Below are 17,324 nucleotides of genomic sequence, written 5' to 3'. Positions count from 1 at the left end.
GGCTCAGGCTACGGTGGCCCCGCGGCTATTTTGACATTTTGCGCGTGCTTTGCGTGCGCACTAAGGGCTCACAGACGAGAGGACGGAGCCTGAAGCCGAATCCAAAGGCGAATCCGTGGTTTCGAAAAGGGCCTAAGATCATGCATCGTCATGTTGGCTGATATCGTGGAGTCACGCGCAGGATCAGTTAGTTGTATAAAAGCCGACGGTATAAATTAACTTGTCCATTCTCTCGGTGTCCAGTGAGATACAGAGCTTCCACTTTCTGATCCTGACCGCATCTTCCTATACATGTAAGTTACACAGTTTTAAATTATTCATAAAACACAGTTGTAGGCCTAATTATTGTTTGATATTCATAAAACATGTGCTGCCTCAACCTTTCTCTAAACGACTTCATGTGAAATCCTATTTCTACTTTGAAAGGACAAAATATTCGGCAAGTTAAAATTTAGAAAGTCCATGTAGGCCCTAAATGCGCGGCAAGCTAAATAACTGGCCGAGTTTCTAAAGTTTTTGTTAAAAGGCTTATAAAAACGCATATTTCTAAATTAATGGTTATCTGATGTGCTCAAAACTACTTTAATTTATGTGGCATTGAAAGGACTACAATTCGGCAAGTTAAAATTTAGAATGTCCATGTAAATGCGCGGCAAATTTAATCTGTACCAATCAACACGTATACGTTTTTCAATGACAAAACTTCATAACCTACTTCATAAAATGGTCATCTAAACAAACCAACATTCTATCTTAGCCTTGGCCTGTGTCCTCTAATGTTGCATCCTGACTTGTCCAACAGATCAGCAATGGCTACCCTTTCTGCGTTGTTTCTTCTGTCCACGGTCGTGGGTGTTTTGGGTTTCCCCAACGGCCCACCCCTCGCACAATGTCCGGGAATGATCCCCGCTGGTCACGGACCGAGTAATGCTATCGGTCCACCACCTTACAACATCACAACCAGCGCTTTAAACTACTCCGTTGGCTCAACACTTGACGGTTAGTATAGGAATTGTTTACCATATCAAACGCAAATCATTCCAAAAGTTTTCAATATATTTAGCACAAAGAAGTCTTTGAAAGTTGTATTTCTTTTAATTAAGTGTTTTTGTTGTTATGTTTTTGGCTAGCTGTTTGGCTAGTCTTTAGAAAGGAACTTGGGAAACTTTGAAAAATTGTTAAAACACAAAACTAAAAATACAAGCCTAAACATAACGCTTTTGTTCAAAGCAGGGCCCAATATCTTGAGCTGCTTAACAAAAGTTGTGCTTGCCAGAATTATAGGTAACAAGCCAAACCGGTATGTCATATTATATTGTGTACAATAATTTTGTGACTGGTATTCTGCTCAGCAGAATCAATTTCAAAGCATTATTTTCTGCGAAGCGGCTTTATGAAACTTTGCCAATGACGCTGCTACCAGCATCGAGTGCTTTAATTAATTATACGAACTTTTTCTTTCTTTTTGAAGTTACAATTAGCTCCGATAATGGGACAATCTTCAAGGGTTTTTTCCTCCAAGCGAGACGGATCGAACCAGGATCTGACATGAACGTCGCCATCGGAACATTTTCCGACATTCCAACCGGGACACAAACACTTGATTGCAACCTAATACCAAACGTGAGTTAAATTAACTATTACATTAAAGGCAGTGGACACTATTGGTAATTACTTAAACAAATTATTAGCACAAAACCTTTCTTGGTGACAAGTAATGTGGAGAGGTTGGTGGTACAAAACATTGTGAGAAACAGCTCCCTCTGAAGTGCCATAGTTTTGGAGAAAGAAGTAATTTTCCACGAATTTGATTTCGAAACCTCATATTAAGAACTTGAGGTCTCGAAATCAACCATCTACACGCACACAACTTTCGTATGACAAGGGTGTTTTTTCTTTCATTATTATCTCGCAACTTTGATGACCGATTGAGCTCAAATTTTCACAGGTTTGTTATTTTATGCATATGTTGAGATACACCAACTGTGAAGGCTAGTCTTTGACAATTACCGATAGTGTCCACTGCCTTTAACATGTTTTTATACTAAATTGAATTGAATTGAATTGAATTGAATTGAATGGTTTATTCGTTAAGTATATAAAAAATACATGAAATTTAAATTTACAATCCTATTGTACAGCAACATATGAAATATTAAAATGTGAAATTGCACAAGTTATACCAAAATACCACATAAACGATAACCTTAATTTAAGAAAAATCATTAAAATTTATATAAAAAACAAACAAACAAACGCTAAAACATTGTGGACCCCCTCCCCAAACTAAAAGAGGCCAAATTGCACAGGAGATGCCAGAAAATAAAATAAAACAATAGTAAACAATTGAAAGACAGTACATATTACTGCTTCCTAAACACAACAAATAATTGCGGAAATTGTAAAAGGATAAAAAGTCTGCATACTTTGCATCGTCTTAGAAGATACCGCCAACCTACTTACTGAAACCAATTCTGCTAGACTTGTGGGTGACCAGAGTTTCTCATTAACTCAAATCTGATTTATATATAAAAAAGGACAAATAGTGTACTTGGTTAACAACTCTGTATCAGTGATTCATTTTGGAATGTAATAACCGAAACCCTGACACCAAGGTCTTACTTTAAACTTTAAATCAATCCGCTGCATTTTTAACGTATTTTTGTTTAATGTTTTTTTATCACCCACAGTCTGCTTGGGGACACAGTAATAATGAAAACAAGACGTCAATTACAGCTAACTGGAATGCCCCATTGCAAGCCGAGGGAGACATAGCGTTCCGGTAAGCATTTTTGACAAACCATTCTTGTTGTGTTCAATAATATATACAACACTTAAAATACCAGAATAATATTTCATGTAAAGTGTATTAAAGGCAGTGGACACATATTGGTAATTACTCAAAATAATTATCAGCATAAAACCTCACTTGGTATCGAATAATGGGGAGAGGTTAAAAGTTTTAAACATTGTGAGAAACGGCTCCCTCTGAAGTGACGTAGTTTTCGAGAAAGAAGCAATTTTGATTTGGAGACCTCAAGTTTAGAATTTGAGGTCTCGAAATCAAGCATCTGAAAGCACACAACTTCGTGTGACAAGGGTTTTTTGTTCTTTCATAGTTATCTCGCAACTCCGACGACCAATCGAGCTCAAATTTTCACAGGTTTGTTATTTTATTCATATGTTGAGATACACGAAGAAGACTGGGCTTTGACAATTACCAATAGTGTCCAGGGTCTTTAAATGGTCATAGATTGGTATTTTGGCATGCTCTGCAAACAAAATGACCAGAGAGCAACTTACGTGGCGAGAAGCACGGCAGCTGTTGATAGTACAAACTATTTTGTTTGAGAAAGGATGCCCTCCGAGGTAGGATGGTCTCCGAAACACATTTGAATCGTTTCTAAGATTGTGAGAGTTGTTGCCCGTTTGCGAATGCTGCAGCCACAATTGCGGTTGGTACCCGCTGTTAACTTGCTACACATGGATGGATTTGACGTTTCTTGTAAAACAATATTGACTTTTTTCGCTGTTTTCTCAGCAGGATATTCAGATGAAGCTTTCACTTATGACTTGTCTTGTAACTGTTTTCGAGAGTTTTGCCTATAAATCAGCATTAAAGGCAGTGGACACTATTGGTAATTACTCAAACTTAGCATAAAACCTTTCTTGGTGACGAGTAATGGGGAGAGGTTGATGGTATAAGACATTGTGTGAAACGACTCCCTCTATACAGTGCCATAGTTTTCGAGAAAGAAGTAATTTTCCACGAATTTGATTTCGGGACCTCAGATTTAGAACTTGAGGTCTCGAAATCAACCATCTAAACGCACACAACTTCGTGTGACAAGGGTGTTTTTTTCTTCTTTCTTTATTATCTCGCAAGTTCGATTACCGATTGAGCTCAAACTTTCACAGGTTTGTTATTTTATGCTTATGTTGAGATACACCAACTGTGAAGGCTAGTCTTTGACAATCACCAATAGTGTCCACTGCCTTTAACTTGAAAACAGTATTTCCCTACCACACCGGTGTTCGATTTTGCAGCTGCGGCTGTGGCTCTGAAGGCTGCCGCAATTGGCTTCATGCGTTTTCACATGACGACCAAGTCGTAGCCACAGCCGCTGTTGTGGACACTGCGTAATCTGGGGTTAAAGACAAAGGACACCTTTCCTTCTTAATTGGTGTATCTCAACATAGGTACAAAATAACAAACCTGTGAAAATTTGAACTCGAGATAGACCTAGAATGGAAGAAAAACACCCTATTGTCACACGAAGTTGTGTGCTTTCAGATGCTTGATTTTGGAACCTCAAAATCTAATTCTAAGGTCTTGAAATCAAATTCAAATGTTTTAGTGGAAAATTACTTCTTTTTCGAAAATTACGTTACTCCGGAGGGAGCCGTTTCTCACCATGTTTTGTACTATCAACAGCTCTTCATTGCTCGTTACCAAGTTAGTTTTGATGCTAACAATTATTTTGAGTATAAATTACCAGTTGTGTCCAGTGTCTTTAATTGAACTAATTTGCATTTTGTTTTTCTTGCAGCGCAACTATTGTTTCTGGCGTGCCTAATCTGACGTTCTACTGGACTGATGTCATGTCCCTAACCGTCGATGGTCCTCCACGGGCTACAGGTAACCACTCACAATTTTTTTTTTTACCAATGTCGCTCTCATTTAAAGCCATTGGACACTTTCGGTACAGAAAAAAAGAATCACAGGTTTACAAATAACTTATAGGGTTTACAGAAGGTAACGGTGAAAGACTTCTCTTGAAATATTTTTTCATGAAATGCTTTACTTTTTTGAGAAAACATTAAAACAATATCAATTCTCGATATCAAGAATTACGGATTTATTTTAAACACATGTCATGACATGGCGAAACGTGCGGAATAAGGGTGGGTTTTCACGTTATTTTCTCCCGACTCCGATGACCGATTGAGCCTAAATTTTCACAGGTTTGTTATTTTATATAGAAGTTGTGATACACCTTTCCCAGTGTCACAACCCGAGGTGTTGCAAACCGGGGTTAGAAAACTCTAGAAAGCCGTAAAAATGCAAATCAAAAACAGATTTTTCGAAAAAAATGGTCTTTGACAATTGCAAAAAGTGTCCATCAAGTGCCTTTAAGTTTGGTTTAGTCAACGGTCCATATTTTGTCGGCATTTAATACGCTTTTTTTTTCTTGGTTGACATCTTTACTACAGATGTACCCATGACGACATCTGGAGGTAAGTGTTTCCTATAGTTCTTGAACTCGTCGATTTTGTGTAAACTCTTTTTGTTTCATTTATTTGCTCGCTAGCAATGCTCATTTCTTTTTTTCATGTTAAATTGTTCTTATTTTTGTTGTTATTATTATAACATCTTTATATACCGTCACCTTCTTACTTGCATGTTGTACATGTACCGACTCACTTCTGACCTACTTTACTTACTTACTAATATACTTGTGACTTACCATGGAGGTAGAATGGACTTGCTTACCTACATACGCATAGACCTTATCGCAAATACCAATGCGCAAGCGCAGACTGTTGAATGAGGTGCATTGTGGGATATATATGAATCAAATTTGTAATCAGCTAGACCACAATGCACCTAATTCCAAGCTTTACGCGCGCGCCCCAGTATTTGCGAAAAGGTCTATGTTTATAGGTGCGTGCTCACTCAAAACATAACCCCACTTACATGTATATTCACTTCTGACGTACTTACTAGATATTTATCTATAAGAATGCTTGCGTGCGTGCTTCTTTAGAGGGAAGGTACACCTTTTGGAAATTACCCAAAACAAATATTAACTTAAAAACTGACTTGGTAACGAGCATTGGAGAGATGTTGATAGTATAAAACATTGTGGGAAACGACTCCCTCTGAAGTAACGTAGTTTTTGAGAAAGAGGTAATTTCTCACTAAAATAATAAAATACTTCTAGCTAGAAGCATTTTATTCTTATCTGAAAGCACACAAATTCGTCCAACAAGGGTGTTTTTTATTTGTCATCATTATCTTGCAATTACTTCATATTCATCTATAAGAATGCTTGCGTGCGTGCTTATTTAGAGGGAAGGTACACCTTTTGGAAATTACTCGAAACAAATATTAACTTAAAAACTGACTTGGTAACGACCATTGGAGAGAGGTTGATAATATAACACATTGTGGGAAACGACTCCCTCTGAAGTAACGTAGTTTTTGAGAAAGAGGTAATTTCTCGCTAAAATAATAAAATACTTCTAGCTAGAAGTCTTTTATTCTTATCTGAAAGCACACAAATTCGTCCAACAAGGGTGTTTTTCTTTCATCATGATCTCGCAACTTCGATGACCAAATGAGCCCAAATTTTCACGGGCTTGTTATTTTATGGTTATGATGGGATACACCAAGTGAAAAGACTGGTCTTTGACAATTACCAAACGTGTACAATGCCTTTAAAGGCAGTGGACACTATTGGTAATTGTCAAAGACTATCCTTCACAGTTGGTGTGTCTCAACATATGCATAAAATAACAAACCTGTGAAAATTTGAGCTCAATCGGTCATCGAAGTTGCGAGGTAATAATGAAAGAAAAAAAACCTTTTCACACGAAGTTGTGTGCGTTTAGATGGTTGATTTCGTGACCTCAAGTTCTAAATGTGAGGTCTCGAAATCAAATTCTCAGAAAATTACTTCTTTCTCAAAAACTACTTTACTTCAGAGGGAGCCTTTTCTCACAATGTTTTATACCATCAACCTCTCCCCATTACTCGTCACCAAGAAAGGTTTTATGCTAATAATTATTTTGAGTAATTACCAATAGTGTCCACTGCCTTTAAATGTAACCATACACGTCTTTACGTACCTGTCTTGCTCACTCACTATACGTTTAGTATTGACTCGCTTGCTTACTTACTTATTTGCTTGCTTGCTCTACTCAGCCGAGAAGGATGTTGTAGCTTTCCGCATTCATTAGTTTCCCGTCATTCTTATAAAGCGCATAATGCGCAGTATATCAATTTAGTTGACAATATTCTTTGAAATGTGTTATTTTTTTTCTATTTGTTTGCAGTGACCGCTGTTAAAGCATCTGCTCTGCTGGCTGTATTCGTCTCAATGGGAGCTTATCTCACATCAACATTCTAGCAAGGTGTTAACAACAGCAACTAAAACATATTGGGTGCAAGTTTTTTGTCTTCTTCAAAATGATAACTTCAAAATGTTGCAGCTTTAACTCCAGAAATACAGTTTCAAACTACCGTTAGAGCAAAAAATAGTTGATATGGTGTACGTTATGTTTATTACCGTGTAGAAGTTTTCTTGTTGTCACCTGTGTTCTCATCTTTTGGTCTGTTTGCACAGGGCTATATACAACGGTTCTTTTCAGAACCACCCAAACCCATTAAGAGTCATTATATACATGGTTTTACCGCAGCTATATCGTATTTCCACCATGCAAAGTTTCAAATCCTACTTGTGTATGATTCCCCTATCACACGTTATACACAAATTTGTTTAATCTGAGAGGATGTGCTTCTAATAGCAACATATTACTCCACTTAAATGTGATAATATTTTATCATTATTTTTGGAAACTTAGCAAACAAACGTATCAGCAAAATTTTCAATTCCAATGAAAAGTTCTTAACTTCGGAAATACTGGCTGTTTCTTACTTTTTAGGCACTGGACACTCTTGCTCAAAGTAGTTGTTGGCATAAAAATTAACTCCAATGACGAGCTGTTGATATTAGAACATTGTGGAAAAAGGCTCCATCTGAAATAACGTAGTTTTTGAGAAAGAATGAATTTCTCACTATAAAAGATTTGAATTGATTTTGAAACCTCAGCTGAGGTCTCGCAATCAAGCATGAAAGCACGCAACTTGTGTTTTTCTTCCATTAGCCTCTCGCAACTTCGACAACCAATTAAAGGAACACGTTACCATGGATCGGACGAGTTGGTCTTTGAAAAGCATTTGTAACTGTTTTTTATAAAATGCACATGATGTTGTAAAAGTAGAATACAATGATCCACACAAACATGCCTCGAAATTGCACGGTTTTCCTTATACCTCGTCGACTAACACGGGCGGCCATTTATGGGAGTCAAATTTTTGACCCCCATAAATGGCCGACCGTGTAAGTTCGCGCTATAAAAGGAAAACCACGCAATTTCGAGACAAACTTGTGTGGATAATTGTATTCTACTTTTAAAACATCTATCCAACCATATGCATTTTATAAAAAACGGTTACAAACGCTCAGTTATCGACCAACTCGTCCGATTCAAGGCAACGTGTTCCTTTAAGTTAAAACTTTCACAGGTTTATGCATATGTTTGGATACATTAAGCAGGATGACTGCTCTTTGACAATTACAAAAAGGTGTCCATGTCTTTAATTTTGAAAATAAAAATACACCAAACACCGCAATACTCAAACGAGCAATAAGCCTTTAAGAAAACAAATATTTGCATTTTTATGTTTAAAGGTGCTGTTATAACTTTTTACGGGTGGTGTGCATTGACTTTTGTCATTTTATCTTGCTTTGTTTTTGTACACAGCGCTCTAAGGCCATTTTGTGCCAATACTGCGCTTTATAAGTTACTTTACTATTATGATGTTATTTATACTCTCATTTATTTTAAGAAAACACGACAAGAATGTTCATATGTGCTGGAAGCTGAATCAAACATTGACGATTCGGTTCATGATCAGCATAGATGATCAATGTCTTGGTATGACTGTTTTTAATTATTTACTTATTCGATATCCAACCGCGGATAACCGCCATTTGCAGGTAGCATTTTGAAGAAAAAAACAGCTAAAACTATGTATAAATAAATATATATAAGTTGAAAATTATAAATACAAATTAATTGTTAAAATTGTATTTTGTTATGCGAGCAATTTATTTTGTTGTTATTACCAATAGTGTCCAGTGGCTTTAAACAGTCGACGACGTGTAGCGTGAAAATAGAGATAACAAGCGGCAATTGGATATTTACAATGATGACAAAAACATTGAAAAGTCAAGGTCTTAGCAACACAGACATCTACACCCCGCCCCTACCCCTCCGTATCGTGCTAGTTTATTATTTAATTACTGAAAGATATAAGACCACAGGATAGTAGGGCACGTAATTTGCCACCACGTTGCAGCGCAGGAGGACAGTGAGATGCTCTTATTATTATTTTTGATTCCAGCTATCAGAAATTGCACAGATATTAAGCTATACCATTATCGATCATGACTTCATTGTTATACTGCTTGTATAGTAAAGAGATTTCGCAGCACAGTCTTTTCGAGGTTACGTTACAGAAAAACACCCTCCGGACACATTTGCATATGCAGTTAAGTCCGCCCTTTGCAAAACCGTCCTTGCAGTAAATTAAACAACGCCCTTGGTCGACAGAACGCATTCGCCATTTCTTTTTCATGAAAAGTGTATGTCATGAATGACATGGGAAAGGTTTGGCCGTTTGGGTAATCGCTTTAATTATATACAATGCTGCATTGTACGTAGGTTCAGTGCATGCACGCTAGCTTACGCGCGCTCGCATGTGCACATAGACCTTTTCGCAAATACTGGGGCGCGCGCGTAAAGCTTGGAATTAGATGCATTGTGGTCTAGCTGGTAGCAAAATTTGATTCATATATATCCCACAATGCACCTCATTCAACAGTCTGCGCTTGCGCATTGGTATTTGCGATAAGGTCTATGTACAGCATACACGTACAGTCACCATGTACATGTCCGCCCGGGGGGGGGGGGGGAGGGGGCGCGCCTAGAACCCGCCACCTACGTTGAAAATAATCTCATTCTTCCCTTCGCTCGGCCCCAGCGGCCAATCTATCCTGGACCGCTGGGATGGGCTAATTGCTTGCACAGATTCTTGTTCAGGAAGTACGTCATGCGTACAGTGCATAGAAATATGGCGCAGTGTGAGTGTGATGCATGGTGGGACTGCGCATTATTAAACCAATGGCAGTGCCTGATACGTTTGCCCATCCCAGCGCCCGGCTCTTTTGAAACGACCTCCTTCAGCCCGTGAGCAAGTTCGGGTATCGACTAGACTTGACTAGACTTTGTCTCGTTCTCATTAACGTGGTCAAGTCCAGCAACATGCAATCATTGCAATTGTGGTATCATATTAAAGAGGAAGAGTTCAGCTTTGCAATGATACATGCCATATACAAAAAGAGTATTAAATAATAACAAATATACCGGATTGAAAAAAAGTTTCCTTACTTTTTGTGAGCAGTTTATATTTAGCGTAAACGACATTTTGTTACATAATATGTTCAAGATGTGCGCTTGCCTCAGAATTGACATTACCTGTGGCGAATGTTCCCGTCCGTCAACAGACGATCGTTTGCATGGAAACCAAGAATAGGCAGAAACCATTTTCTCAAATATACCTCTGAAAAAAACGTCAAATATCCAGAGGATGTATGGAGGGATTTTGTTTAAACTTTCAGGAATGAGAGATCCATCCCTCATCATAACGTTCAGTAAAAAAAAATGAGAGGATGAACAAAAAAAATTCACATTATGTCGATGTTTATAGCCATTTTAGGGGTGACGTTTTTTAACGAATTTCCTGCCTGGACCCATTCATACACGTTGGCCGCTGCAATAAAGCAAACGAACATTTTTGGTAAAATGTCTAAGCATTTTATGTAAACCTAACCAGTTTAACAATGGAAAATGCTCTTACAATAAGTACTGTTATGTTTTCAGTGCTGTTAAAGATGGCATTTCAGCGGTAATCATGTTGTCGTGTCTTCTTTTAATATTGTCATCACCTAGTTTTAAAATGGAGTGTACCCACAACGCGCTAGCAAATGATTGCGCAATACCCCTTTCGCACACCCCACACCCCCCCCCCCCCGTGTCCGCCGGACGGTTTTTGCATAGCCCCGGACACGATTGCATATGCAAAAATGTCCGGAGCGGACAGTTTTGCATGGCGGACACAATTGCATCTGACACCGGGACTTACAAGCCCGCTGATGGATGGGTTTTGAGAAGAAAGAAAGTGGTGCTCGATAATAATGGGTGCGTCCGCCGATCGATTATAGCTTTTCTGGGTTTTCAGTTTGTGTATATTATGGTGGATGGACTGCATAAAGTGCTTACACTGCCAGCACCTTTTTAATCAAACACCAATTTTGTATTGCTCCTTTAATTAAGCTTTCAGTTTAGTATTGCTGACTAACCTTGGTTTGGCCGGCGCTTGCCTTTACAATTTAAGGAACAATGGTTTTCAATGATAACAAGCTCCAACCCCTCATGGTGCTATAACTGAAACAACTTAATTGAATGGTGCCGCGGTTGCCAGAGAAACATCAACATACAGAGAAACATCAACATACAGAGTCTACTTTGGGGTTTATGAAAAAAGTAAAGAAAATAAATAGTGTTTTCATATATGCAATACACTCGGTCATGGCAGCAGAAAATATTAAAAGGCTAGCAGCCATTTTTGAAATTGTGCTTCCTTTTTTTAAGGGACTTAGTGCCTTGGATCGGGCGAGTTGGACTACAAAAAGCGGTTGAAACCGTTCATGTGGTAAAATGCATTCGGTTAGAAAGACATTTTACTCAAATCTCAGATCAAAACATTCCTTTTCAAGAAAGCATTAAAGCCATTGGACCCTTTCGGTTCAGAAAAAAAATAAAAGTTCACAGATTTACAAATAACTTACAGGGTTTACAGAAGGCAATGGTGAAAGGCTTCTCTTGAAATATTATTCCATGACATGCTTTACTTTTTGAGAAAACAGCAAAACAATATAAATTCTCGTTAACGAGAATTACGGATTTATTTTAAACACATGTCATGACACGGCGAAACGCGCGGAAACAAGGGTGGGTTTTTCCGTTGTTTTCTCCCGACTCCGATGACCGATTGGGCCTAAATTTTCACAGGTTTGTTATTTGATATAGATGTTGTGGTACACAAAGTGTGGGCCTTGGACAACACTGTTTACCGACAGGGTCCAATGGCTTTAAAGGAACGTTACAGAATTGGTATGAAACAAAAAATCGTGAAGATCACAGGTTTACATAAAACTTACACGGTCTAATGATGATGATGGTTGAAAACATCCCTTGAAATATTTCTGCCTGAAATGTTATATTTGATGAAGAAATAAACAATATAACTTCGCGTTCGGAGTTTATCGCTCAGTTAGCGTTTTATTCATTTTTATTTTGGTATCGATGAAATGTAAAATTTGTAATCGGTTTTTCACTATTCTCTCGTGACCCAGATGGCCGATCGATCTCAAACTTCTACAGGTTTGTCAGATAATGTACATGTATATGGTGGATTACATAAAGTGTACGTTTACACTGCCAGCAACTGTTTTGTAAGCAAAAACCAATTCTGTAATGTTCCTTTAAGTGATGAGTGGTGTAATATCATCTGTTTTAGTGTTTTATTGTATCTATTGTAATTATGTAAATACCCGTTCTACTTTTTAGTACATGTCAACATTATTCTTATATGTAATTTGTAGTGCATTATTAATGTAATGTGCCCTCGATCAGGCTGGTCCTAGAGATAGCGCATTCAAATAATTAATTAGTTATTTTAAAATTATTAAAAGTATAATAATAGTGACCCACACAAATATGGCTCGAAATTGTATGATTTTCGTTTTACGTTGCAACTGACACGGTCGGCCATTTTGTGGAGTCGAAATTTTGACTCCAAATTGTTTTACCAAAACTATGCAAATTAAAAACAACGCACTTGTTGATTTTTTTGTTGTTTTATTGCATCATTTATATGTAAATAATTCTGGAAAGTTTCGTGAAAATTGCCATCGTTAATTCATTGTGCAAAATTGTCGGCCCATTTTGCAAGCTCAAACTTTCGTACAAAAAAAAAATGCTGATACTTTAGTACGACAGGTTGGGCAGTTTTGCCTTGTACAATGAGGACCATACTCTATGATAACAAGCTCCAACCCCCTTATAGAGCTGTAAGCGAAGCCAACTTAATTAAAATGATGCCGCGGTTGCCAGAGAAACATCAACACAGCCTGTTTTGGGGGTTTCAAGTAATGAAAACAAATTACCGGCATCGCATGTACAGCAAAGAAAAATCTGTATTGTATTATAGAGGGTTTTTTTCCGCGTATCCTTCTTTTGCAACAAGTGATAAGTCGTACATAACTGGTAATCGCAGTGTGCACTGAATCATGCTGGTACCCGCTACCAATGACAAGATGATGAGTATTGCGTCGGGGACTTGCAGAGTGTGAGTGGCGCTGCTTGCAAATGCCCACCATAACTTGAAGTTCCTGATCAAGAAGAAGCACTGTAAGACATTTTGACCGTTCGATTGTTCTTATACACCTCTCATAAGCTTTCCTAAGACCAAAATATGAACACTTTATTCGTGTCGGCGCTTGAGTTTTTGACACTCTGTTCGTTTCTGTGTTGCATTGGGGCAGAGCAATGCGGAGTCATGGTAACCGTTTCGAACCAAGATGACTATTTAGCGAGTTTAAACAATATGATGGCGAATTTCAAAACCAAGTGTCGCAAGAAGTCATTGGTACCAACCGTCACAGTACCAGCGAACTCGATTACTGAAATCAGTATGACGAGTGAGAAAGATGAGACTTCAACCAACCCAACCACTCTGACAACCCAGCTCATCACAGACACACGTAAGAAATTACATGTTTTAATGGTAATCTTTCATTTTGGTTTCTCAAAATGGCTCCATACACATTTCAAGTGGTTCGCTATAATGTTCTTTTCAATCAGTAGACTTGTTGTCTTTGATTTCAAATGTTCTAAACTTATTGGGGGTTTTCTTCTTTCTTTTCCACATGGAAATAAGTGTCAAATTTAATTCTGTCGAATTGAACAAATGTGATTTTGCAAACAAAATATTTAACATCACTCGACAATTGGATCCCTTTATGTTAAACAAAAAATCATTCCTTGAAAATGCTATCAGATGGGGGCAATATGTACGTTGTACGGTGTTTGCACCTTCTTAGGCATAATGGTTTTTGACGATCTTGGCAATCGAAACAAAGTTTTTTAAATTATTGTAATTTCAGCAAGTTCTGGATGGCCTTTGGGTTTTTTCCCAGGGAATTCCTTGAATTCTTAATGAATGTTTTGTTTTGTTTTATTTGTATTTTGGGTCCCCGGTTTGGCATTGGTTTCATTTCGATCGAAGCAATCAAATTATTTCTGTGTTATTTCAGCAAGTCCTGGCTGGCCGATGGGGACGTACGGTTTACCAATGACTGACACGGGCTGCCCTCATGGCGAGGGACTCGCCTGGCAATCTGGTAAACGCTTTCAAGAAACCGAGGATTATAATCCTAGCAACGATTGGTCACCCATTCTACATTTCCTGCCGAGATGGTATGAGGTCAGCTACATGGAGCAGCATTTCTGCATTAAGACAGAAATCCCCGGGACCTACGACTGGCCGGCTGGTAGCTACTGCGTATTCAAATACGGAGACAACTGCCCGAATGGTGGGTAAAAATACCAGTTTGTATATATTCAAGAACTTAGAATAAGCACAAAATGTCTTGAAGAATGTTTTATCTTAGCATCATCCTTTATCCAAGAGAGTTTCTCCCCGTTTTCCCGGATCAGTGTTGGTTCTGACCTGGAATGTTGTCCGTTGAAATGTTGGTAGTGGGCCCTACTGTTTTTATTTACACCGCGGACAGGTCACTCAATTCAATCTGTATTTCTAAAAATAACAGTTTCATTTTTCGTGCAGTTCATGAACGCTCATAACTCTTGAATCTATAAAGAAAGCTATTTCAAAACTTAAATCAACAATTTTGGGAGAAAGACGACCAAAGCTTCACCCGACCAAGATTCATGAAAGTATTCCATCTGCATAAAAAATAATAATAAACAATTATCTTCTTGACTGTTAAAACGTATGCATTGTTGCATTACAGGTATGTTGTCTGGTTCGATTTCTTGGGATGATGAGAACGATTACAACGACAATTACAAGGAAGGCACCGTACCAGAGGGAGTGTACAACCAGGATACCCTCATCTACTACTGCTGCATGACCGATGGTGACGTATCCCAGCCGATCACCTTGCCTACTCAGAATCCTTTCTACCTGTTCCCGTATAACTCGGAGCAGTGCCAGACCGTCCAAGGCATGACTGCGACTCAGGAATACTTCGCATGGGATCAAGATAGCTGGGAGGGTTTTGCTTCGCAAGGAAGGCACCCTTATAAAATTATGGATGGTGGTAAGCTTAAAATAAGCTACTGCTACTACACGGAAAAATAGAAATGTTCCGACTATAGACCCCTTGCGCGTGACGTGACGAGCGCTATTTGATGTCAATGAAGAGCTTTCATTGGCTGAGAGTCGTGCGCATCGTGCGTACACGTTTCCATTGTTTGATATCAAAGATGGCGGTCAATACAAGGGATCTACAGATTGTGAAGTCTCGCGCGTATTCAAACATTGTGACCCGGTGAGGTGAGCAAGTTTGTTTCTTTCAATTAAGGCTAGGCGCATGCGGCACCCCAGGATATCAAGCACGACCCACGATATCACGCACGAAAAAGACCAGCGCGAGCGGCGAAGCGCTGTTTTTTTTTCTCGTTTTTTTTTCGTTTTTCTTTTTTTCGTGCGCGACATCTTGGGGTGCTGCCACCGCCGCGCCTTGATTTAAGGCCACCGATTACGGTTCTTCGGACCAAAGTCCTCTCCCAAAATGATCAAATCAAATAAGCGCCAGACTTCTGGCTAGGTAAATATCGATAATTAATTAAACCAACATGAAACACACTCGAATCCAAATCAATTCAGGAGTCACGTATGCAAAAAAACGGGTCATGTGACTGGTGCAAAATATGAAATAAATTTTGATTTTTAAGAAAACACTTACAATTTTTTTCTTTATTTGTCTTGAAAAACCTCACAATAATGATCCCAAAACCTTTGGAAATAATGTTTGGATTCAAGTAACAATCGCACAAGACCCCCCCCCCCCCCCTCAAAAAAGAGGGTAGGGGGCACATTAAATACAGATAGGAATTTGTCTGTACAGAACGAGTACCATGATGTTTTCTAAGAAACGTCATTCAGCCTGTTCAGCTTTGTGAACACACTGCGAGTGTTTACAAATCCCTGAGGTTTTGTCAAAACATTAATATTGATTGATGTAAACAAAAAAACTCAACAGATAAAACAACTTAAAAAAGATGTAAGAAAAAAAAATGTTAGTAGTGTTCTGTATTGTAGAAATATTGTGTTTTTTTCTTATAAATGTTGGCTACAGCGCGCCCTGTATAGATGATAATATTAATGTACGTTGACATGAAGCTCCAGGGCCTAATTTCATGGTGCCTAATCAAAAAAAGTAGCTAAGCGCAACAAAGTGATGCTAACACTAACAGAGTAACGTTACCAGCCAAAATCTATGTCGCGTGTAGCATAATTGACTGGTATCCTGCTTTTGTGCTTAGCGGAGAATTTTAAACAATGCAGCTTTATGTTTGAGATTAGGCCCTGGTCTAAGGTTCAACTGTTGCCGCCAGTGATTTAATTGTACTAAAATATATGACTGTTTTTCAATTCTTAACAACTAAAATTATGTATTATGTACTAGTATCTAAAGAGAAGGTCATAACCTTTGGTATTTAAAGGAACGTTACAGAATTGGTAGGAAACAAAATCGTGAAGATCACAGATTTACATAAAACTTACATGGTCTATTGATGATGATAGTGGAAAACATCCCTTGAAATATTTCTGCCTGAAATGTCATAATATTTCATGAGAAATAACTTATATAATGTTTGGAGTTTATCGCTTAGTGAGCGTTTTATGCGTATATTTTTTTGCACCGATGTCATGCAAAGGAGTGTAACCGGTTTCTTCACTATTTTCTCGTGACGCAGTTGGCTGATCGCTCTCAAACTTCTCCAAGTTTGTGGTGGCTTACATTAAGTGCTTTACTGCCGGTGTCAGATGCATTTGTGTTCGCCATGCAATACTGTCCGCTCCGGACACTTTTGCATATGCAATCGTGTCCGGGGCTATGCAAAAACCGTCAGGCGGACATGTACATGACTGTATATGTATGTGCGCGCGTGTGTACTTACGTATATGCAGCATGAATATTCACGTATTTATGATTGCAGTGAATACACAACGGCTGAACATTTCACATGTCATTCATGACATGCACTTAGCTTGTAAAAAAATGGCAAACGTGTTCCGTCGACCAAGGGCGTTTAATTTACTGCAAGGACGGTTTTGCACGGGGGCGGACACAACTGCATATGCAAATGTGTCCGGGCGG

General features: G+C 38.5%; 2 protein-coding genes across 3 annotated transcripts; both read left to right on the top strand.

Moving 5' to 3' along the window:
- Window positions 1-190: 190 nt before the first annotated feature.
- LOC139944985 (putative defense protein) lies at window positions 191-8,984 on the top strand. Of its 2 annotated transcripts, XM_071942206.1 has the most exons (7): window positions 191-293; window positions 803-999; window positions 1,472-1,623; window positions 2,691-2,782; window positions 4,551-4,639; window positions 5,215-5,238; window positions 7,060-8,984. In XM_071942206.1, exons 2-7 carry the CDS (start codon window positions 810-812, stop codon window positions 7,131-7,133), a joined length of 621 nt encoding a protein of 206 aa, XP_071798307.1. In that variant the 5' UTR covers window positions 191-293; window positions 803-809; the 3' UTR covers window positions 7,134-8,984. The 2 variants fall into 2 exon arrangements, with proteins under 2 accessions (XP_071798307.1, XP_071798306.1); XM_071942205.1 differs by lacking the exon at window positions 191-293 and having other exon boundaries at window positions 330-999.
- Window positions 8,985-13,606: 4,622 nt separating this feature from the next.
- On the top strand, window positions 13,607-15,298 carry LOC139944790 (uncharacterized). The gene is made up of 3 exons (XM_071941901.1): window positions 13,607-13,676; window positions 14,229-14,507; window positions 14,949-15,298. The coding sequence occupies exons 1-3, from the start codon at window positions 13,607-13,609 to the stop codon at window positions 15,296-15,298; spliced, it is 699 nt and encodes a 232-aa protein (XP_071798002.1).
- Window positions 15,299-17,324: the final 2,026 nt, after the last annotated feature.

Source organism: Asterias amurensis, chromosome 12 (assembly GCF_032118995.1).
Source record: "Asterias amurensis chromosome 12, ASM3211899v1".
NCBI lineage: Eukaryota > Metazoa > Echinodermata > Asteroidea > Forcipulatida > Asteriidae > Asterias > Asterias amurensis.
Note: the sequence above shows the minus strand (reverse complement) of the source record. Positions and strands in the feature narration are given on the sequence as shown.

Bases quoted from the DNA above. Each gene is read 5' to 3' on its own strand.
- LOC139944985 (XM_071942205.1), top strand. From the start codon at position 777: ATGTTGCATCCTGACTTGTCCAACAGATCAGCAATGGCTACCCTTTCT. The intron at 1,000-1,471 runs GTTAGTATAGGA...TTCTTTTTGAAG, and splicing joins CGTTGGCTCAACACTTGACG to TTACAATTAGCTCCGATAAT. The intron at 1,624-2,690 runs GTGAGTTAAATT...TATCACCCACAG, and splicing joins ATTGCAACCTAATACCAAAC to TCTGCTTGGGGACACAGTAA.
- LOC139944790 (XM_071941901.1), top strand. From the start codon at position 13,607: ATGACGAGTGAGAAAGATGAGACTTCAACCAACCCAACCACTCTGACA. The intron at 13,677-14,228 runs GTAAGAAATTAC...GTGTTATTTCAG, and splicing joins CCAGCTCATCACAGACACAC to CAAGTCCTGGCTGGCCGATG. The intron at 14,508-14,948 runs GTGGGTAAAAAT...GTTGCATTACAG, and splicing joins CGGAGACAACTGCCCGAATG to GTATGTTGTCTGGTTCGATT.